General features: G+C 36.7%; 1 protein-coding gene across 4 annotated transcripts in view; it reads left to right on the top strand.

Moving 5' to 3' along the window:
* Positions 1–17,194, top strand: part of magi3a (membrane associated guanylate kinase, WW and PDZ domain containing 3a) — a 120,609-nt gene that overhangs the window by 82,577 nt on the left and 20,838 nt on the right. For all 4 annotated transcript variants that reach the window (XM_052595041.1, XM_052595040.1, XM_052595039.1 and 1 more), the window contains 5 exons: positions 537–743; positions 7,666–7,834; positions 9,786–9,865; positions 10,338–10,395; positions 12,971–13,095. In XM_052595041.1, coding sequence (XP_052451001.1) covers positions 537–743; positions 7,666–7,834; positions 9,786–9,865; positions 10,338–10,395; positions 12,971–13,095 — 639 coding nt within the window. The remainder of the gene's footprint in view (positions 1–536; positions 744–7,665; positions 7,835–9,785; positions 9,866–10,337; positions 10,396–12,970; positions 13,096–17,194) is intronic.

The raw sequence follows: 17,194 nt of genomic DNA, 5'->3' as shown, positions 1-17,194 counted from the left end.
CTCCAGAGGAGCGCTGCAGGGAACCAAGCTGCAGTGTCGACAAACAACAAACAAGACTTAAAGCCTTACTGAACAGCGTCAGGCAGTAGGATATATTGTGGGGTCAATGTCGTTACAGTTTCTGTTCTGCAAGATCAGCGACCAGCCAAGCCTTGAAAACACAGTACTATTGGAGACTAAAACTTAAATAAGTTTGCTTAGATCCATCTATCTGTTTTTCTAATGGACTCTATTTCCTTCAAAACATTCAAACTTTAATCTTTACAACTATTTTAAACTTGGAACTACTTCAAGCTGAACACTTTCAAACTGTTATTTTTTAAAACTTTTTCTAGTATAAAATTGTGATTTTTCTGGCTTATTTTAGACAATTTCAAGTTATAAAATTGGGATTACTGATTAATATCTCGTCAAAAAAAAAGTTGTAAATATATTTTTGTTTAATTCATATGCATTTTCTGCAAAAAAAAAAAAAAAAACTGTGCAGAACGTAAAAGATTAATTTTCCTTTTAACAGTATCTTTGTTTTTTCATAGGTAATTACTATGGCACTCCAAAGCCTCCTGCAGAGCCCAGCCCAGTGCAGCCTGACCTGGTGGACCAGGTTCTGTTTGACGAGGAGTTTGATGCAGAGGTCCAGCGCAAACGCACCACGTCTGTCAGCAAAATGGATCGAAAGGACAGTGCAGCTCCTGAGGAAGAGGAGGAAGATGAGAGGCCACCCATGGTCAATGGGCTCACAGGTGAGACTGGTGGACTGAGTGAGGGAGTTGATATAGGTTCTGAAAGTAACGTATGTTGGTGCAGAATTATTAAGTACTGCATATTTGGCCTCGTAAACATATGGAAGAGAATTAAAAAATCAATATTGTACAAATGCAACTCAGCACTGTTAAAAGATTGGATATAAATTAGCAAAGACACTAATTACTGTTTAGCTAATTACCGTTAGTATATATATTATATGAATATTTATATATTTAATCTTTTTTATATTTGTGTATTCAAAAATATACAAATAAGTTTATCTATTAGTATATTTATGTATTTTTTTTCCAAAAGAATATTTTAAGTGTGGTTTAAATACTTAAAATTATGACTAGCTTATAGTTTGGCGTGCTTGTTTCAAAGTTTCTCCGACCGTGTGATTCACTGTATTGGCTGTTTGCCTGCTAGGCTTTCATTGTAAGTGTTTTACTGTAAATGTGTTTTTACTTCATTTTTGCAAACTCTGCAACTTTACTTTCTGTGATAATTGACAGGAGGGTACAGATGCTATCAGAAGAGCTTAAGTTGTAATGGGCAGATTGGATTGCGTTCCCTGTAAGAGCAATATGAAAAGCTTTATATGAGGGGTCCTCGGATGTGCCGTCAGTTGTATAAAGAGGGTATAATACTTATAATTCTTACCTGTGATGCTAAAGGATAGTGCGACTTGTGTATTGGTTTCCACATATGCTGCTTCCTGTCATGCAGGAAGTCGATTATCCTCTAGCTGGTCAGTAAAGCCTGCCCTTAAGAAGCTATAATGTAGTGGTTTCATAGAGCTAATATCCACAAAAATTGGCAGCAATTTAAAATCTGATTACAATTGGTGATTTGTGTGGATCCATAAGTAATTTGTCCAATTTCATATTGTGATTTAGTGTAAGTTAATTGTGTTTTTATTAATTGCAAAGTTATTTACATTACATTTACATTTATTCATTTAGCTGACGATTTTATCCAAAGCGACTTAAAATTTTTATATATGTCAGAGGTCGCACGCCTCTGGAGCAACTAGGGGTTAAGTGTCTTGCTCAGGACACATTGGTGTCTCACAGTGGATTCGAACTGGATTCGTGGTCTCTTACACCAAAGGCATGTGTCTTCTCCACTGCGCCAACACTGCTGCCATTTAACAGTTATTTAGCATCTGTCTATTCGGTTTTTGCTTACCATGTGCAAAAACAAGCAAAGCATGTATGGTAGTGTCTTAATTGCAAAACAATGACTCTTAGAAACGGATGCTTCTTATTAATGAATCAGTCAGTAAGATTCATAAACTCAAGAAGTGTACACATTTGAATCAGACTCAAAGTGAATCGCTCTGAGGGGTTGTAGAGTTTAAATCAGACTATGAACAGAGAACTGTTACTGTAAACATGTAACTTAGGTTCAGTACAGTGTAATGAATGTTGAGTAGGGGTCAACCGATTATTGGCCTGGCACTGATATTTTGTATTTTTATGGTTGTGGGTATCAGTCATTTTCAAAAAGCATTTAAAGAATTTTTTGTCAGAGCCCTTGTTATTCTTAATTTTGACATTAATTTTCTTTTTTACACCATATATATATATATATATATTATTTTACTGATTATTTTAGGGCCAAAACCCATTTTTACAGATCAAGTAAATTCAATATTTTGAACCTATATATATATATATATATATATATATATATATATATATATATATTAGGGGTGTAACGATACGCGTATTCGTATTGAACCGTTCGGTACGACGCTTTCGGTTCGGTACGCGGTACGCATTATGTATACCGAACGGTTCGTTGGAGTAATTAATTATATTTGAAAAAAAAAAAAAAAGAGAGAGAGAGAAATATAATGATATGCGTTCAACAAGGTAGCCCAATAACCCAAACAACGTAACAGGCAACGCCCCTGACACTCCCGAAGAAGAAAAAAACACCATCTTATATGTTTATGTTAGGCTACTCAGCAGGCGCTCGCTCACTCAGTACGCGCTGAAGGCTCGTTGCAAAATGGCCAATGCGTTTAACAGACTAGAAAAAGAAGATCCTCCAGTAACCAACAGGTCTGGTGTTTGGGTGCACTTTGGATTCCCTTTAAGCTATAATGGTGATGGCAAGAGAGTGGTGGATAAAAAAAACAACGGTATGTCGCATCTGCAACATGACAGGGTACACCAGCGGGAATAAAAAAAAAAAAAAAAAAAACACCAGCGGGAATATCTGGGATATATGCGTCAGTACTATCTGGGAAAAGACGAAAAAAAGGAGAAACATGCACGCAGCAAACTATCCCTGCAGCATTTAGAAACTATAGCTTACAGGGAATCCAACCCAAACACCAGACCTGTTGGTTATTTTAGGATCTTATATTTCTGGTCTGTTAAAGGCATTCGACATTTTGCAACGAGCCTTCAGCGCGTGCTGAGTGAGCGAGCGCCTTAGGGGCCGTTCACATATCGTGCCTAAAAACGCATGGAAAACGCTAAGCGCGTCTTTCTCCTCCTTTCCAAAGCGCTTGGGCAGAAGCGCTCATGAGGCGTCTGTCTTTGCTAAGCAACAATGACCTGCTCTCTCCATGAGACGCGGAAATTTCAGCGAAGGATAAATGGATTTGCAGCTCTAAAAATCGCTTGCAGTAGCTCTGCTACTAAATTTATTTCAAAATTGCAATCCATATACAACTATGATCAGCTGATCCTTCATCTTGGCTGAGCTCTCAACGTTGTTACGGGAAAGGATGAAGCTGATTGGTTAGTTCTTGTCACATGACCCGCGGTGCGCTTGCGGCATTCTGAAAAGTTGAGATGTTTTTACATTTTGCTGTATCTAAAACGTATCGAACCGAACCGAACCGAACCGTGACATCAGTGTATCGTATCGAACCGAACCGTGAATTTTGTGAACCGTTACACCCCTAATATATATATATATATATATATATATATATATATATATATATATATATATATATATATATATATATATATACACACACACACACACACACACACACACACACACACACACACACACACACACACACACACACACACACACACACACACACACATATATATATATATATATATATATATATATATATATATATTTATATATTGGTTCAAAATATCGAATTTATGGGTATAAAAATGGGTATTGGCCCTAAAATAATCAGTCAACCCCTAATGTTGAGGCAAACTGTATTTTATTCATTATTCAACCACGGCATGAGCAGGGATGTCTGATTTGCAAGTGATGACACTTATGGATCAATTAGTTTTGATAAATCAGATAGAAAGACCCACAAAACTCAAGCTTAAGAACTCTAGCGATTTGAATCGTACCTCCGAATCATTTAAAGGGGTTACTGAGTTTACAGATGATTCCCTCACTGAATCGAGAGTCATTCTTCTGTTATCTTTGATTCAGACTTGTGAAAAAAGAACATTACTGTGATGTGCAGATCAATAGAGTGTATTTAATGTATGGTCTACATTTTTGGTATATTCTTGTTTGTTTTTACATTTTTATTTCTTTGTTTTTATCTTTATTTACCCCAGAATGTAATTTTGATGCTTTTGAGTCTAACCACTGAAGAGCAGCAGGAGTCCTAGACTGTCTAAGCTGTTTCAGAAACTTGAGTAGTAGTTGAGCTTTTAAAGTAGGCCAAAAGCACAGTCAGTCAGAGTTTTTTCAATGATTATCCAGTGGCATAAATAGACCATATTGAGCTCAGAATGAATGAGCTTATGGCTGGTATCACTTCAAGTAATGAGCATGTTAAAGAGGCTGCTGTTAGCTGTGAGGCATAAAAGTGTCTCTGCACACCACAGAGTAACTGCTGGGCCGCTACCTATATCTGACTGTTGTGTACCAGCCCCTGCACTCTGTCTTCTACCTTCTCATTAAAGAGATACCTCAGGCTTACTATTAGTCTTTAACAGTCATTTTGGTTCTACATTAATGACTACATTTGAGCCAACCCACTGCCATCCTAGTGTACACTTCTGCCACCACCCACCTAGGGCTGGGTTGATTTCGCTGTAGATTTTTTAAGCTCTACTAGTGTAAGGTAACTTTGCTATTAGAATGAATAAATATGTTTAAATAAATTAAAATCTGTTAAATGATAAATTAAATAATCATCATAAAAGGATGTGTTTTAACTAAATAAATATGTCCTTGGTGAGAATAAGAGACTTCTTCAAAAACATGTAAAAAAAAAAAAAAAAAAAAAAAATCATACTAGCCCAAACATTTTCAACTGTAATGTGTGTTTGTGTATAAATATAAACATTTTGAATTTAATTCTGTGATTTCATTGGAACGGAGAGCAGCCATGCATAGCCCAGCCCTCATATCATTCCAGCATACTGAAAATCCACAATATTCCATGAAAAATTGCTACAATAAATAAGATCAATTTGAAAAATGCATACCTTTTTTTAAGATTTCTAGCTCTTGGTTTTAACCCACTTCATGCAACAGTGTTTTTTCTTGAGTTTGGGTTTTTGGAAGACTTCTGGGGAGCTCGGTCGGGGTTCAACTGCATCGTGCCGAAAGGTAGGATTTACTCATGCGCCCCGCACAGCAAGTTTTCTTTCCCATAAATCAATGGGATACGCAAAAGTGGACACCTTCAGCTTATTCTCATGCAGGGATAGTGTGCTTGGGGAAGAAAAAAAAAGATTGTATTCACAGCACATTAACCCACTGCAGTTTCCACTACTGTTCTGTTTGTGTTAGTATGATTGATCACCATGAGAACTGATATCCTATCCCACAATATCTGGCTTCCTTTTGCCATTCCCCTCTTTCAGAATAGATCGAGTTTAAACAAGTTTTCTCCAAACTGGTTTTTCTTAGAATTAAGAATGTGAAAAGAGTTTATTTGGGCTTTGAGTTTTAAATTCTAGCTCTATGTAACCTCAATAAACATGAGCTGTTTTTCAGGGTCACTGGAGGAAATCCCAATTTTTTCACCACTAGGGCCAAAAGAGGTTTCTGGATCTACTGGGGGGAGGCATTGTTGGCCGTGTTTGTCTCTAGTTGGACAAGATGTCTCACAGCTGTCCTCCATTATGATTGGATAGAGCTTTGTAAACCCTCTGGCACAACTGTATGGACGAGATGCAAATGGCAACAGTATCTAACTGAATTTGCCAAGTGCAAACTGAAAAGATTTTGCATCCCAGAAGTGTGTCGGTGGTTTTTTATTGATTAAATTTGCATTACTAAAATGGCTAGTCTTGGTTTTGTAGTGAAGTTGTAATGTTTGAGTTTACATCCTTAAGGCCCGTTGTGATAGATACAGCCTCAGACTATTTAATGTACACTCTTTATAATAACTGTGTGGAAGGGCTCAATTGTAAGGGCTGAATGGCTGTTTTTCCCACAGCCGCGTGTGGAAGCAAACCTCCACCATTAGGTTTCACCATAACACAACATCTCGTCCTACTTTCAACACTCAATCTGCAGCACATTGTGTTCATCTGTTCCCGTTACGCTATTTCCTGTGAACACTCAAGTCCCACATTCTCCCTTCTGTTTATCATCGCGTTCAGCTTCTTTCTTCGTTCGGACGCAAGCACAAGCTTCTTATGATATTTGCTTTTGAATGGTGGAGCTTCTGATTCTGCCTTTGTCATGAATGGTGTCGCCATGGTTACGGCAGAAGAACAACAAGTGCTGATTCATCTGCCACACATGTTGGCGTCCCGGCGACAGACTCGAATCATTCCGACGAACGGGCTTCAATCGTGACTATGTCAGCAAAAGCATATCAAGCCGTTTAATGACAACATATACTTTTTCCATCATCTCACCTCCTGTTTACATGTTCTGTCAGACCAGTATATCCAAAAACAGACATAAACACAGGCATGCTTTCCTCTGTCTGCCATTGTGATAACACCCGCTGCTATTTTTTTTATATGTATTTAGCTGTTGTATGTGTTTAATAGGTACTGTGAGTACATGTATAGCTTCTGTCTGTTTGATTTAGAGCTATATATATAAGCAGCTACATTGAAGGATCCTATTGCAGTGATACTTAAGATAAATGTATATATATATATGTATATATACACACACATAGACAGATAGATTAAAAAAAATTACATTTCTTAATTGAAAAAAAAAAAACTTACTTACCAACCACCAAACTTTTGAATGGTAATGTACATATATATATTACATGTAAAATATATGTCATACAATTTTTTTTTTCAATTAAGAAATGTATTTTAAAACAATTTAATTCATCCTTGCTGAATAAAAGTATTGAGTACTGTCAAAGAAATATTTCACTGACCTTAAACTTTTGAACAGTGGTTTAGATATAAAATTATATTTATTTATACATACAAATATTTTACATAGCCTATTCATGTTATCATTATGTGATGTTTCCTGTGAATCAAGCCCTAGACTACAGTAGCACCATATTTAATCATAAGAGTCGAGCTACAGGAACACGTGTGCTCTAGAGTAAACAGAAGGACAATTGGCTCTTTAAACTGAAGGATGGAACATTTGAGGGTTCCATTTTCCCCCTCATACACTATCTCTGCCTGTGTTCTGATGCGCAAGCAGACTGTCTGTCTCACGCACTTGCTCATTTGTGTATGTGACACATATCAGCTTCACGGAAGTGTTGTCCGGCTCTGGCCCTGCCCGAGAGGCGTCTCTCTGAACATCAGTACTGGCATGCAAATCTAGTGGCTCGTGTTGCTTGCCTCCTTTCTCTCTCTGTTTCTCGCTTTCCGTTTTTCTCCGTCTCTTGAGAAGGTTGGAAAGTTCGTTCTGCAGTGCTACAGAGAGTTAAAGTATGTTTTACTCCCCATTCCTGTGTGTTCTCCCCACCTCTTTCTCAAAGTCTCACTGGCTTTCTGCTCTTTCCACTCACAGAGCACAAGGAGGGACCGGAGTGGAGGAAAGCTGTGCCCAGCTACACACAGTCCAGCAGCAGCATGGACTTCCGCAACTGGAACACGCAGCCACGTGATGAGAGCCAGGAGCCTCTGCCCAAGAACTGGGAGATGGCCTATACGGAGACGGGCATGGTCTACTTTATAGAGTAAGTCCTTTTTGCCAAGTAGGACATTTGCTTGGATCTAGGTCCTGTCAGCCTATCAGATTTTAGGGTTGGCCATTTTGGACTGTTTTTTTTTTTTTTTTTTTTATATAAATTTTATTCCTGGAATTGATTAGTTGCATGTGTTTAAAGGTTTATGTATTTATTTATTTATTTTAATGTTTTAAATAGCACATTTTTCAGTCATTTAATTTTACTTTTTCAAAAGATAAATAAGCATAAATAAGCCAAATCTGTTCTTTTGTGCCCACTGAATGCAGTGCAGATTAAATACTGCTCTTCTTATATGGACAGCTACATTTGCAGAAATGAATGGAAGATGATTTTTGATGTCAGTGCAATTTGCAGATTTGCTATTTAATTTGCTTGATTGTCAATTTTGTGTATCAGGTCTTTTTTTTTTTAGTAGGTAAAAGTACAATACAAAAATATATTTGCAAAATGCCACTTATATGATTCCAAAATTATTTCTATGGTAATTTGAAAATTATTAAAAACCACAGCAAGATATGAAGGCGGGTTTTTTTCCCCTTTTTTTCTTCCTTTTATTTTCTCTTTTTACCATCATCCAATAATATGTACTTCAGTTTAAAATTACATAAATGCTGTGGTTTTCAACTTTCTGTTGATAAAAATACCTGGGAAAAGTAGCATGGTTTCCACAATAATATTAAGCAGCACAATACAAGTAATGTCATCCAGGTTTTTTCACCTCCTTTTTTATGTATACTGTGTATTTGTGAATAATATCACTTTTAGTATACTGTATAGAAGGGAAGTTTATGGACCATGCAGAAGTTTAGCAAATTTGAAAACAATTTGTGGCACCATCTTTAAATTTCTCCTATGATTTACTGTAAGCGAGCCCAGATGTAGACAGCAGCTCTCCAGCTCCTGCAGACACATCAAGCTCGAGTGACCGCTGGGAATTGAAGCAGCTCTTCTCTTGCATGCTGACGCTGAGGCTAAGCTTAGAGTTTTGCCAACCTCTTCCTTTCAGTGTCCATTACCTGTGCCTGTGGTCGCAGCTCTTAACCGAGCATCTCTGCTGTCCACACAGCGAATCAATACTTCATTCCATGAACAATGCAAACAGTCGGCTAAATGGAGCCTTCCCAGCGGGCCTTGCTTCCACACACGTGTCTGCCTGCATGAGACTCGGAGGAAGAGCTGCACCTTGTCATGAATATTTCAGAATTTAAACACATTTGCTTTTGGAGTAGAGTCCTCTCCTCTGCAGAGACAACTAAAGTGTTTTTTTTTAAGTATTGTTAATATTTTAATGTAATCCGTGGCATTTTTTATCTGCACAGTATCTTTGGCTAAAGTGTTCCTCCTTGTAATCTATATTTTCTTTTTATTTTATTTTATTTTATTTTATTATTAAAAGTTTAAAGGACTTTAGTTTTCTTCAAATTATACTAATTTAATTATCTTATATACTTACACACACAACATTCTTTATTATATTTTACATTATTTAAAACCTCGATATAAAGTTTATTTAAAATTCACTGCTCTAATAAGAATTTATAATAAAAAAAATTCACAAATGGTCTCAGATTTTTGGACCCCTAATTATTGAAAAAAATGAACATGAATGTGATTCACTTTTATAATATTTGATTAAGTATGATCATTTATTTTTATCATTTGACAATTTTTTTTCCCCCAAGTACCGCCAAGTGTACACATGGTTGAAAACCACTGCTTTGAAAATATGGGGGAAAAAACCTGGTTTTAGCAATCGTTGAGCAGTTTTATTGACTGATTGTGTCATTTTTGCATTGTTACAGTGAGCTCTAGTCATATTTCTGTTGTTTTATGAGTTTTATATTGTTAAGCTACAGATGCGTTCCAGTATAAGGACCGTCCATTCTCAAAAAGGCTTTCAGGTGTTTGTTTACTAATGTTTCTTTCCCTCTCTGTGTAGCCATAATACCAAGACCACAACCTGGCTCGACCCACGACTAGCAAAGAGAGCCAAGCCTCCTGAAAAATGCGATGATGGAGGTAAGACTGAGTTTGTTCATGAATCACACATAGGAGTAAACAGACCCGAGCTGAGCCGTGAGACATTAGCCTGTCTCTCTCCGGCCCGTCTGACTAATGGCTCACAGGAGACATGCTGAGAGCCCATCAGAGTGTCATCTCACACAAGCTTTCCCAGCACCACTTTCTGCAATGGGCATGTACGTCCGTGTCAGGCTGGTGGCACCCACACCTCTCACATCACAGGGAAAGATAACAAGTCATTTTCCGTACAGCTTACTAATACCTGCACCCCGTGCGTTTCCTTGCCGCTCAGCCTTCTGATCTCCTCTCCGCCCAAACACGCGTGTAAATCCAGCCAGACGTCTTGACCTAGCTGCTGTTTGGCTTCTCAGAAATTCACCTTCAGAAAATCCTACCCCCTGGTGTCAAGCACATGGCTGATTTACATCTGCTCTAGCTGTCTCTGAAATGCCTGTCTGATTCTCTGCAGAGCTTCCGTATGGCTGGGAGAAGATTGAGGACCCGCAGTATGGGACTTATTATGTGGAGTGAGTATGCTCATATCATTTATCGTCTAGTAAGAATGATGGATGGCACATTTTTGTCCACAGTATCTTGATTTGCTATATATTTAAGTTTTCCGTTTGCTCACTTCACTTTTTCTTTTACTTTTTTCCCCATTTAGTTAGATAGATCACTAAGTTATGAAAATAATACAACTTTATATGAGTTGATTTATTTGTTATGTAAATGATGTCAGAATGCCAAGTCACTATATATAGCATCATCTTTGACAGATTTGAATACTAGCATCTCGTGTCCAGAAAACATTGAAATGGTTATTTTTAACTTGAATATATATATAAAAAAAATACTTTTTGCCAAATATGGCTGCATTCATCGAATAAGAGAGTAAAATAATAAATTAAAAATTAGGAAAAAATTAATTATGAGATATTTGTTCATCTAATGTAGTTTAATTAAAATTCTATATATTATATTATATTATATTATTGTAATTAAACAATAATGAGATAAATATTACATTATGTTTATAATATATTATACATTTTATACATAACAATCCATAATGAATGACAATATAATGAAGTGAAGTTTTTAAATAATATTTTCTTTAAGTTCACTCACATTGCTGTTTTTGTATGATTTAATACTAATATGCAATTTAAAAAAATCACAATGACTTCTTTCTGAACACCTGATTATCTTAAAAAGATATAGTTTATTAATATTTTTTCTGTTATTGATGTCTGATTAGTTTGACCTCTCAATCATTACATTGGCCGGATTTGCTCGTTTTCTGCTCTCAAAGCATTGTGGGATATTGAAGTTGTTGACAGGACAGCCGACTCGAGGGCTTTCGGAAGCGGATACAGGATTTGATTTTAATGGCATTTATTTTGCGTAAGGTCAGTCCCCACTGTGCCAGGATATTTATGCAAGGAAGTCAACAAAACATTGTTTTGTTTTAGATTTAAATATGGCTTGGCACAGTGCCTCATTATTCTCTGGCTGAATTATCAGAACTTCAACAGTCAGATGAGAGCACTCAGTCTCTCGCTCTCTGTGGATTGGGTGGATAAGTCTCAGCATGAGTCACCCACAGCAAAAGCACAAACAGTACCTTTCTTCTACAAATTCGCAGCACGCCGACTGGTTTTGTGAGGGATCCGTGGCTGTTAAAAGCCTTCCTGAGGTGCAGTCACGACTGGCAGGTACAACAGTTAAAGCCAAGTAACACAATGCAGACGAGCTGCTTTTTTCACTTTCTGTGAACCTGTAGGGTGGGAGGGATAAAACAACACACTCCAGCACTGAGCCTGAACCTCTACAGAGGAAACGCATGTGCTGTGAAGCTTGTGTCTCTGGAAAGGCTTGCCAAGGTAATATTGATTCATTTCGGCAGCTAACAAACAAGAAAACAAATATGCGTGTTGTAGAGGAGAGTGTATGCTTGCAGCAATTACAGATGGGTTGGAAATATGCCTGTTCTGTGGCACTTTTAATCAAGTGTGTTTTTGCGGTGCTATTTGATCATTTCAGAAGGTCATGAAAAGATTCAGTACAACAACAATAACAACAAAAAATCTTGATCAAGGTTTTTGTCTTATTTTCCAGTAGAAACATCCTTATTATAGAGCAATTCTAAATTTGGCATTTACCAATTGAATTTGTTAATACACTTCTCCTAGTTTTATTGCAAACTATTCATCTCTGCATGGTTTTTACAAAAGAAAAAATGTTTGTCTTAATCATTTGTCTTTGTAATATTTAATCAAAACAGCTTTTATTATCCCTGATGTCATTTAGGGTACACAGACTATTGGATAATGTTAGCAATTAACTAAATAGCTATTTTAAGCATTGTTTTCACAAACTCAGTTTGTTTATTCCTTATTCCTTACACCTTCTTTTTACCATCCAATCAATTCTCAATGAAGAAAAAGAGTCCTATTGTATTTTTAATATCTTGTCAAAGATCCTGTTTTATTTGAATGTCACACTGTGGAAGTAAGAACAGTTCGCATTAACTTCAAAATATGTTTTCTGGGACTTTATCCAAATTTAAATTTATGGTACCTTTTTTCCCTTCTTCTTTTCTAGCTAAATCTAGTGAGGTTTATTTTAAAACTAACAAAACATTGTAAATAAGTTAAGAAAAATATACTTTAAGAAATACTTTCTGAAATTGATATTGATTTTATTGATATCAATACTTCTAAAATACTTTTCCAGTGTTCAATGTCTTTGATCTAGTCTTCTCATAGTTTCTATTGAAAGGGATGTGTGCTTCCTGAGTCAAACCAGTTCATGTCATTTTCCCGAGTTTCTGTCTCAGTATGTTGTTTATTTTTTTTGTTCATTTACCAAATGTCTGTGGTAAAGAAAAATGTGACTGCCTGGTTAGCAGACGACAAACAGGAAGAGAACACAGTTCCTTACCTTTTTTCACTCTTCGGTTTTGTCTTTTACAAAGACTACGTTTGCATAAACAGATAAGCATCGCTAATGTTCTCTACTCTGAGTGTTTGTTCAAGTGTGTACGTCATTGTATCTGCCCTCTCTGGTCTTTTGCACTGACTGTCTCACTCTTTCCTTCAGCCACATCAACCAGAAGACTCAGTTTGAGAATCCAGTGCAGGAAGCCAAGAAGAAACTCAGCCAGGACGCGTCTCCAACCAATCAGCCAATAGCAGCAGCCGCGGGAGCAGTACCAACGCCCTTAAGTAAATCTCTACATTTTTTTCTGAGTAATTCCCCATTTCCTAGTACCTCAGTTTTTATTTATTATAATTTATTTAAAAGTTTTATTCCTGTGATCAGCAGTCATTACTCCAGTCTTCAGTGTCACATGATCCGTCGGAAGTAAACTGTTTGTTGCTTAATATTTTTGTGAAAACTATTTAATATATATATATTTAAGCTTTTGCTTGTAATATATTTTTTTTTGTTTGTAACAATGTTAATGTATTGTCACTTTTGATCAATTTGATGCATTTTCAAAAGGACTTTAGGTTTTTAGTTGCCTGACCAAAATATATTAACATACAACCCCATCAAAGCAGTCCAACCTGAACACCTAAGGCAGTTTTTTTTTTTTTTTTTTTTTTGGCAATGGTGATAGGAAACAATTCAGTGAGAATGAGATCAGGGAGTGATAATTGCCACAGAGATCAGGAAGTAACAAGAGCAACTGTTTTCAATGACATTGTCACATAATTATTCTGTCCTCACTCAAAAAGTGAAGGAACCACATGATTTTGCACCAGTGTGATTTCAGCGATGCAGACCCAGTCATTGAAACCAACCAAACGTTAGAATATCTTGCCAGGTCCTAATTTGCTGAGACATAAACTCAGATTAGCATGGAACAGATATGATTTATTTCTTGATGCTTTATCATGCCACCCCTGGTTCAGACATGGTTTAAGTGAGAACCGAGCTTCGAAAATAAGAGATGCACGAGCTGCTCAGGTGTTCGTTTAAGCAGCGGCAGATCATTTCCATCAGAAGAACATAATCAACATCTGTGGTTAATACGATCTCTAATAATCCCAGAGGCTCAGAGCTCCTTTCGTCCTATGCAGCGATTCTGTCAGCTAGCGTGTGTGTGTTTTACCATCTGTGTGTGTATTTATGTGTGACCGTGTACTTGTTCGGTTACGCTCACCTGCGCCAGCTTTTGTATTTTTATGCACGCGTTCCACTTCGTAGCTGGTGTTTCACTATTGACTTAACATTAAACATCCTTGTTCTGTCTTCTAATGTGACATTCAGCAGTAGCTCGGTCTCTTTCATTTGCTGTTTTTCTCTGAGCTTTTTTCTTGTTTTCAGTAGGTGTTTGCTTACATCTCAGGTTTCAGAGCACGAGTTTACACCTGGTGTATACAAACACGTGTTTTGTCCCAATCTGCATGCATAGATATATAGATTATTATCATCATTTATCATGGATGAGGTTTCTTTCTAATAATTCTGCTTGTCCAAATTTGAAATTTCATATTTTTAGCAGTTTTATTAGTAGCCATTAGTGATGGATGCTGGTTTACCTTCACACTGCCTGGCTCAATACCACACTATTCTCTCCTGTTGGAAGTTTGGATTTAGGTTGTTCAAGGTTACACCAGGCTATTTGTTGTTTCGCTTCCCAGAGCGTCACTGTCTCCTGTGTGTTCCTCTGTCCTCTGAGCGTTGATTTTGTCCTCCTATCCCCTCTGGAAGGCTGGCAGTGGACCGCTGTTCTGTCTCATTAGAGAAAGCGCACGCAGCCCCCCCACGCTATGCTCTGTTAGCTGGCCAAGACACTTTAATGAGAGGATGGTGATGCCTAGCTGAGAACAGGACAGAGAGGAGGGACAAAAATATAATGCAGTCATGCAGTGTTTGCAGAGAATAATCCGAAATCAGAACCATAACTATACAATTCTACTAACGATCATGATAGGAATGACAAAATCCATGCATTTGATTTGTTTTATTCATATACTCAAGCAATTATAAAACTATTTTAGCTCTTGCCGCTTGTGCATTTAGGTCATTTTCTACATACTCACATATATGTATGTATATAGCACTCATACTACATCTTTATTTATACTCTGACATTTCATAATCCGCTCGCCCTATGAGAGAAACAGTGGCCCTTTTATACATAAGATGCATAATAAGATAAACGTAAACATCAACTTTCCCTCTTTTCCCAGAATTCCCACACCAGTTGAATGTGAAAACAGGAGTGATAAATCTAATAATATGCAAGGATGGATATGTTTGTACCTGTGTCCAACAACCAATTCACATGCACTTGTGGCCCACAGTTCAAATGTGTGCCATGCTTATTACAATCACCATAATCCGTTTCATAGGGCCAGTCCAACTCCTCAATGTGGCTGTTATGCAAATCCCTGCTCTCCTAATGAGATTGATGTGGCCTCATCTGATGCTGCTGGCACTCTCAAATGAGACAAGAAAAAAATAAACCCGCTGGCTGGGTTACAAATGTCTGTAATTAGTGTATGATCTGCCGTTTAGAACTGATTCAGAGTCAGTGTTGAACACCTTCTTCTTAAAGGGATAGTTCACCCAAAATTCATTCGGAATGACATAAAAGTGAGTAAAGGATGAGAGAATTAAGAAAACTGGAAGAAGCATATATTCAGACACTCAAACCATTTGTAAAAAAATGAAACACACTTAGCTTATGCAGTTTCGAAAGACTGAAAATGCAGCCATCCTTTTCGCTGTATTATTATTCATCAAACAGGTGAAAGTGTAAAGTGCTACTTGCGGTCTCTATTGTTTCATAACTCTGTGTAGATTATCTGATGTAAGTGCTCAGTGCTGTTACGCCTCACATAGCTTGTTGAGCAGTATGAAACTGGCTCTTTTATTTAATGGATACTTTCTACACCTCATTTCCACAGTCCTCCAGGGGTGTTTGTAATATCCTGTAATTGTAGAATGGAGTTCGGAAATGTGCAATATTCCTCTCAAGAATTGGAAAGCATCATCATTGGTTAAGTAACTATTGTGCATCATTTCAAAACTATCGTGCTATCATTTTAATGTTTTTTTTATTTATTTATGTATTGTTAGTTATTGTTTTATAAAGTACCATTCAAAGGTTTGGGGTCATTAAGGTTTTTGCTTTGAAAGAGATTAATATTTGTATAAAGCAATGATGTCTTAAATTTATCAAAAGTGACCGTTTCAATTAAATGCTGTTCTTTTGAACTTTCTGTTCCACTGTTCGAATTGTTTTCAACATCGATGATAACAAAACAAAAAAGTTTCTCGAGCAGCAGATCAGCATATTTGAATGATTTCTGAAGGATCATGTGACACTGAAGACTGAGGATGGATGCTAAAATTTCAGCATTGACATCACAGGAATAAATAATATTTTAAAATCTATTCACATAGAAAGTTATTTCAATTGTAATCATATTTCAGAATATTATAAAATGACCATTCAAGAATAAGCATTTAAGTAATAACATTTTAAAAACTGTTTTAGGTCGTAAAAATGACCACAAAATACTACAAAATAAATTTTTACTCATTTTGCAGCATCCTTAAACATCATGTTTATGTCAGTGTTTAAAGTTTATTTATAGTAGTCCATCTTGGAGGGGTCACCATGGCAACATAATTTATACATTTGACAAATTTGCATGTGCTCACTGACCCCAAAAATTTGTTTTTTAAAAAAGGGATGATTATCAGCCCATCCAAGGACATTTTATCAGATGAAAACATCGCCAAATGTTGCTTGAGCAGTTTCTTAGTGGTTATTAATTAGAAGTTCCTAACCAGAGCACTTCTGAATGTGCTGCTGTGAGGGGAAATGGTTTGAGAGTAATTGAGGAAGAGAGTAATGAATGGACTGCAATAATTAATTGAAGTGTATGCGGATATATACAGAACAATCCCATTTAGTAATGTATCTTTTACTCTCTCTATTGCTCTCTCTGTTGCATTATTCAATGCAAATGACTAATGGAGTCCAGACCACCCTCCTGTCCTCTAGTTCTCTCTGTGCCACGGTACTCGGTTTCATTCACAGCCTGTTTTGTGATTGTTTCAGTAGTACAGTAAGAAGCACTGCAGGAACAGTTCTGATTAAAGTCAAATTTTTGTTTTTTTTTATGGAATATATTAATGTTTAGCATAAATAATTTATCAGTGCACATCACTGTTTTTGTTATTCATATGCCCTCATAAACTTAAATCAAAGTAACTGCACCTATTCCCTTGCAATGAAATCTTTTCGCTAATGGCATATTTACCTGCACGAGGACAGGACATCATGTCAAGTGATAGCAA

The sequence above is a fragment of the Carassius gibelio genome, chromosome B23, assembly GCF_023724105.1.
Source record: "Carassius gibelio isolate Cgi1373 ecotype wild population from Czech Republic chromosome B23, carGib1.2-hapl.c, whole genome shotgun sequence".
In the NCBI taxonomy this organism is placed as follows: domain Eukaryota; kingdom Metazoa; phylum Chordata; class Actinopteri; order Cypriniformes; family Cyprinidae; genus Carassius; species Carassius gibelio.
This window is presented reverse-complemented; position numbering and strand designations above follow the sequence as displayed.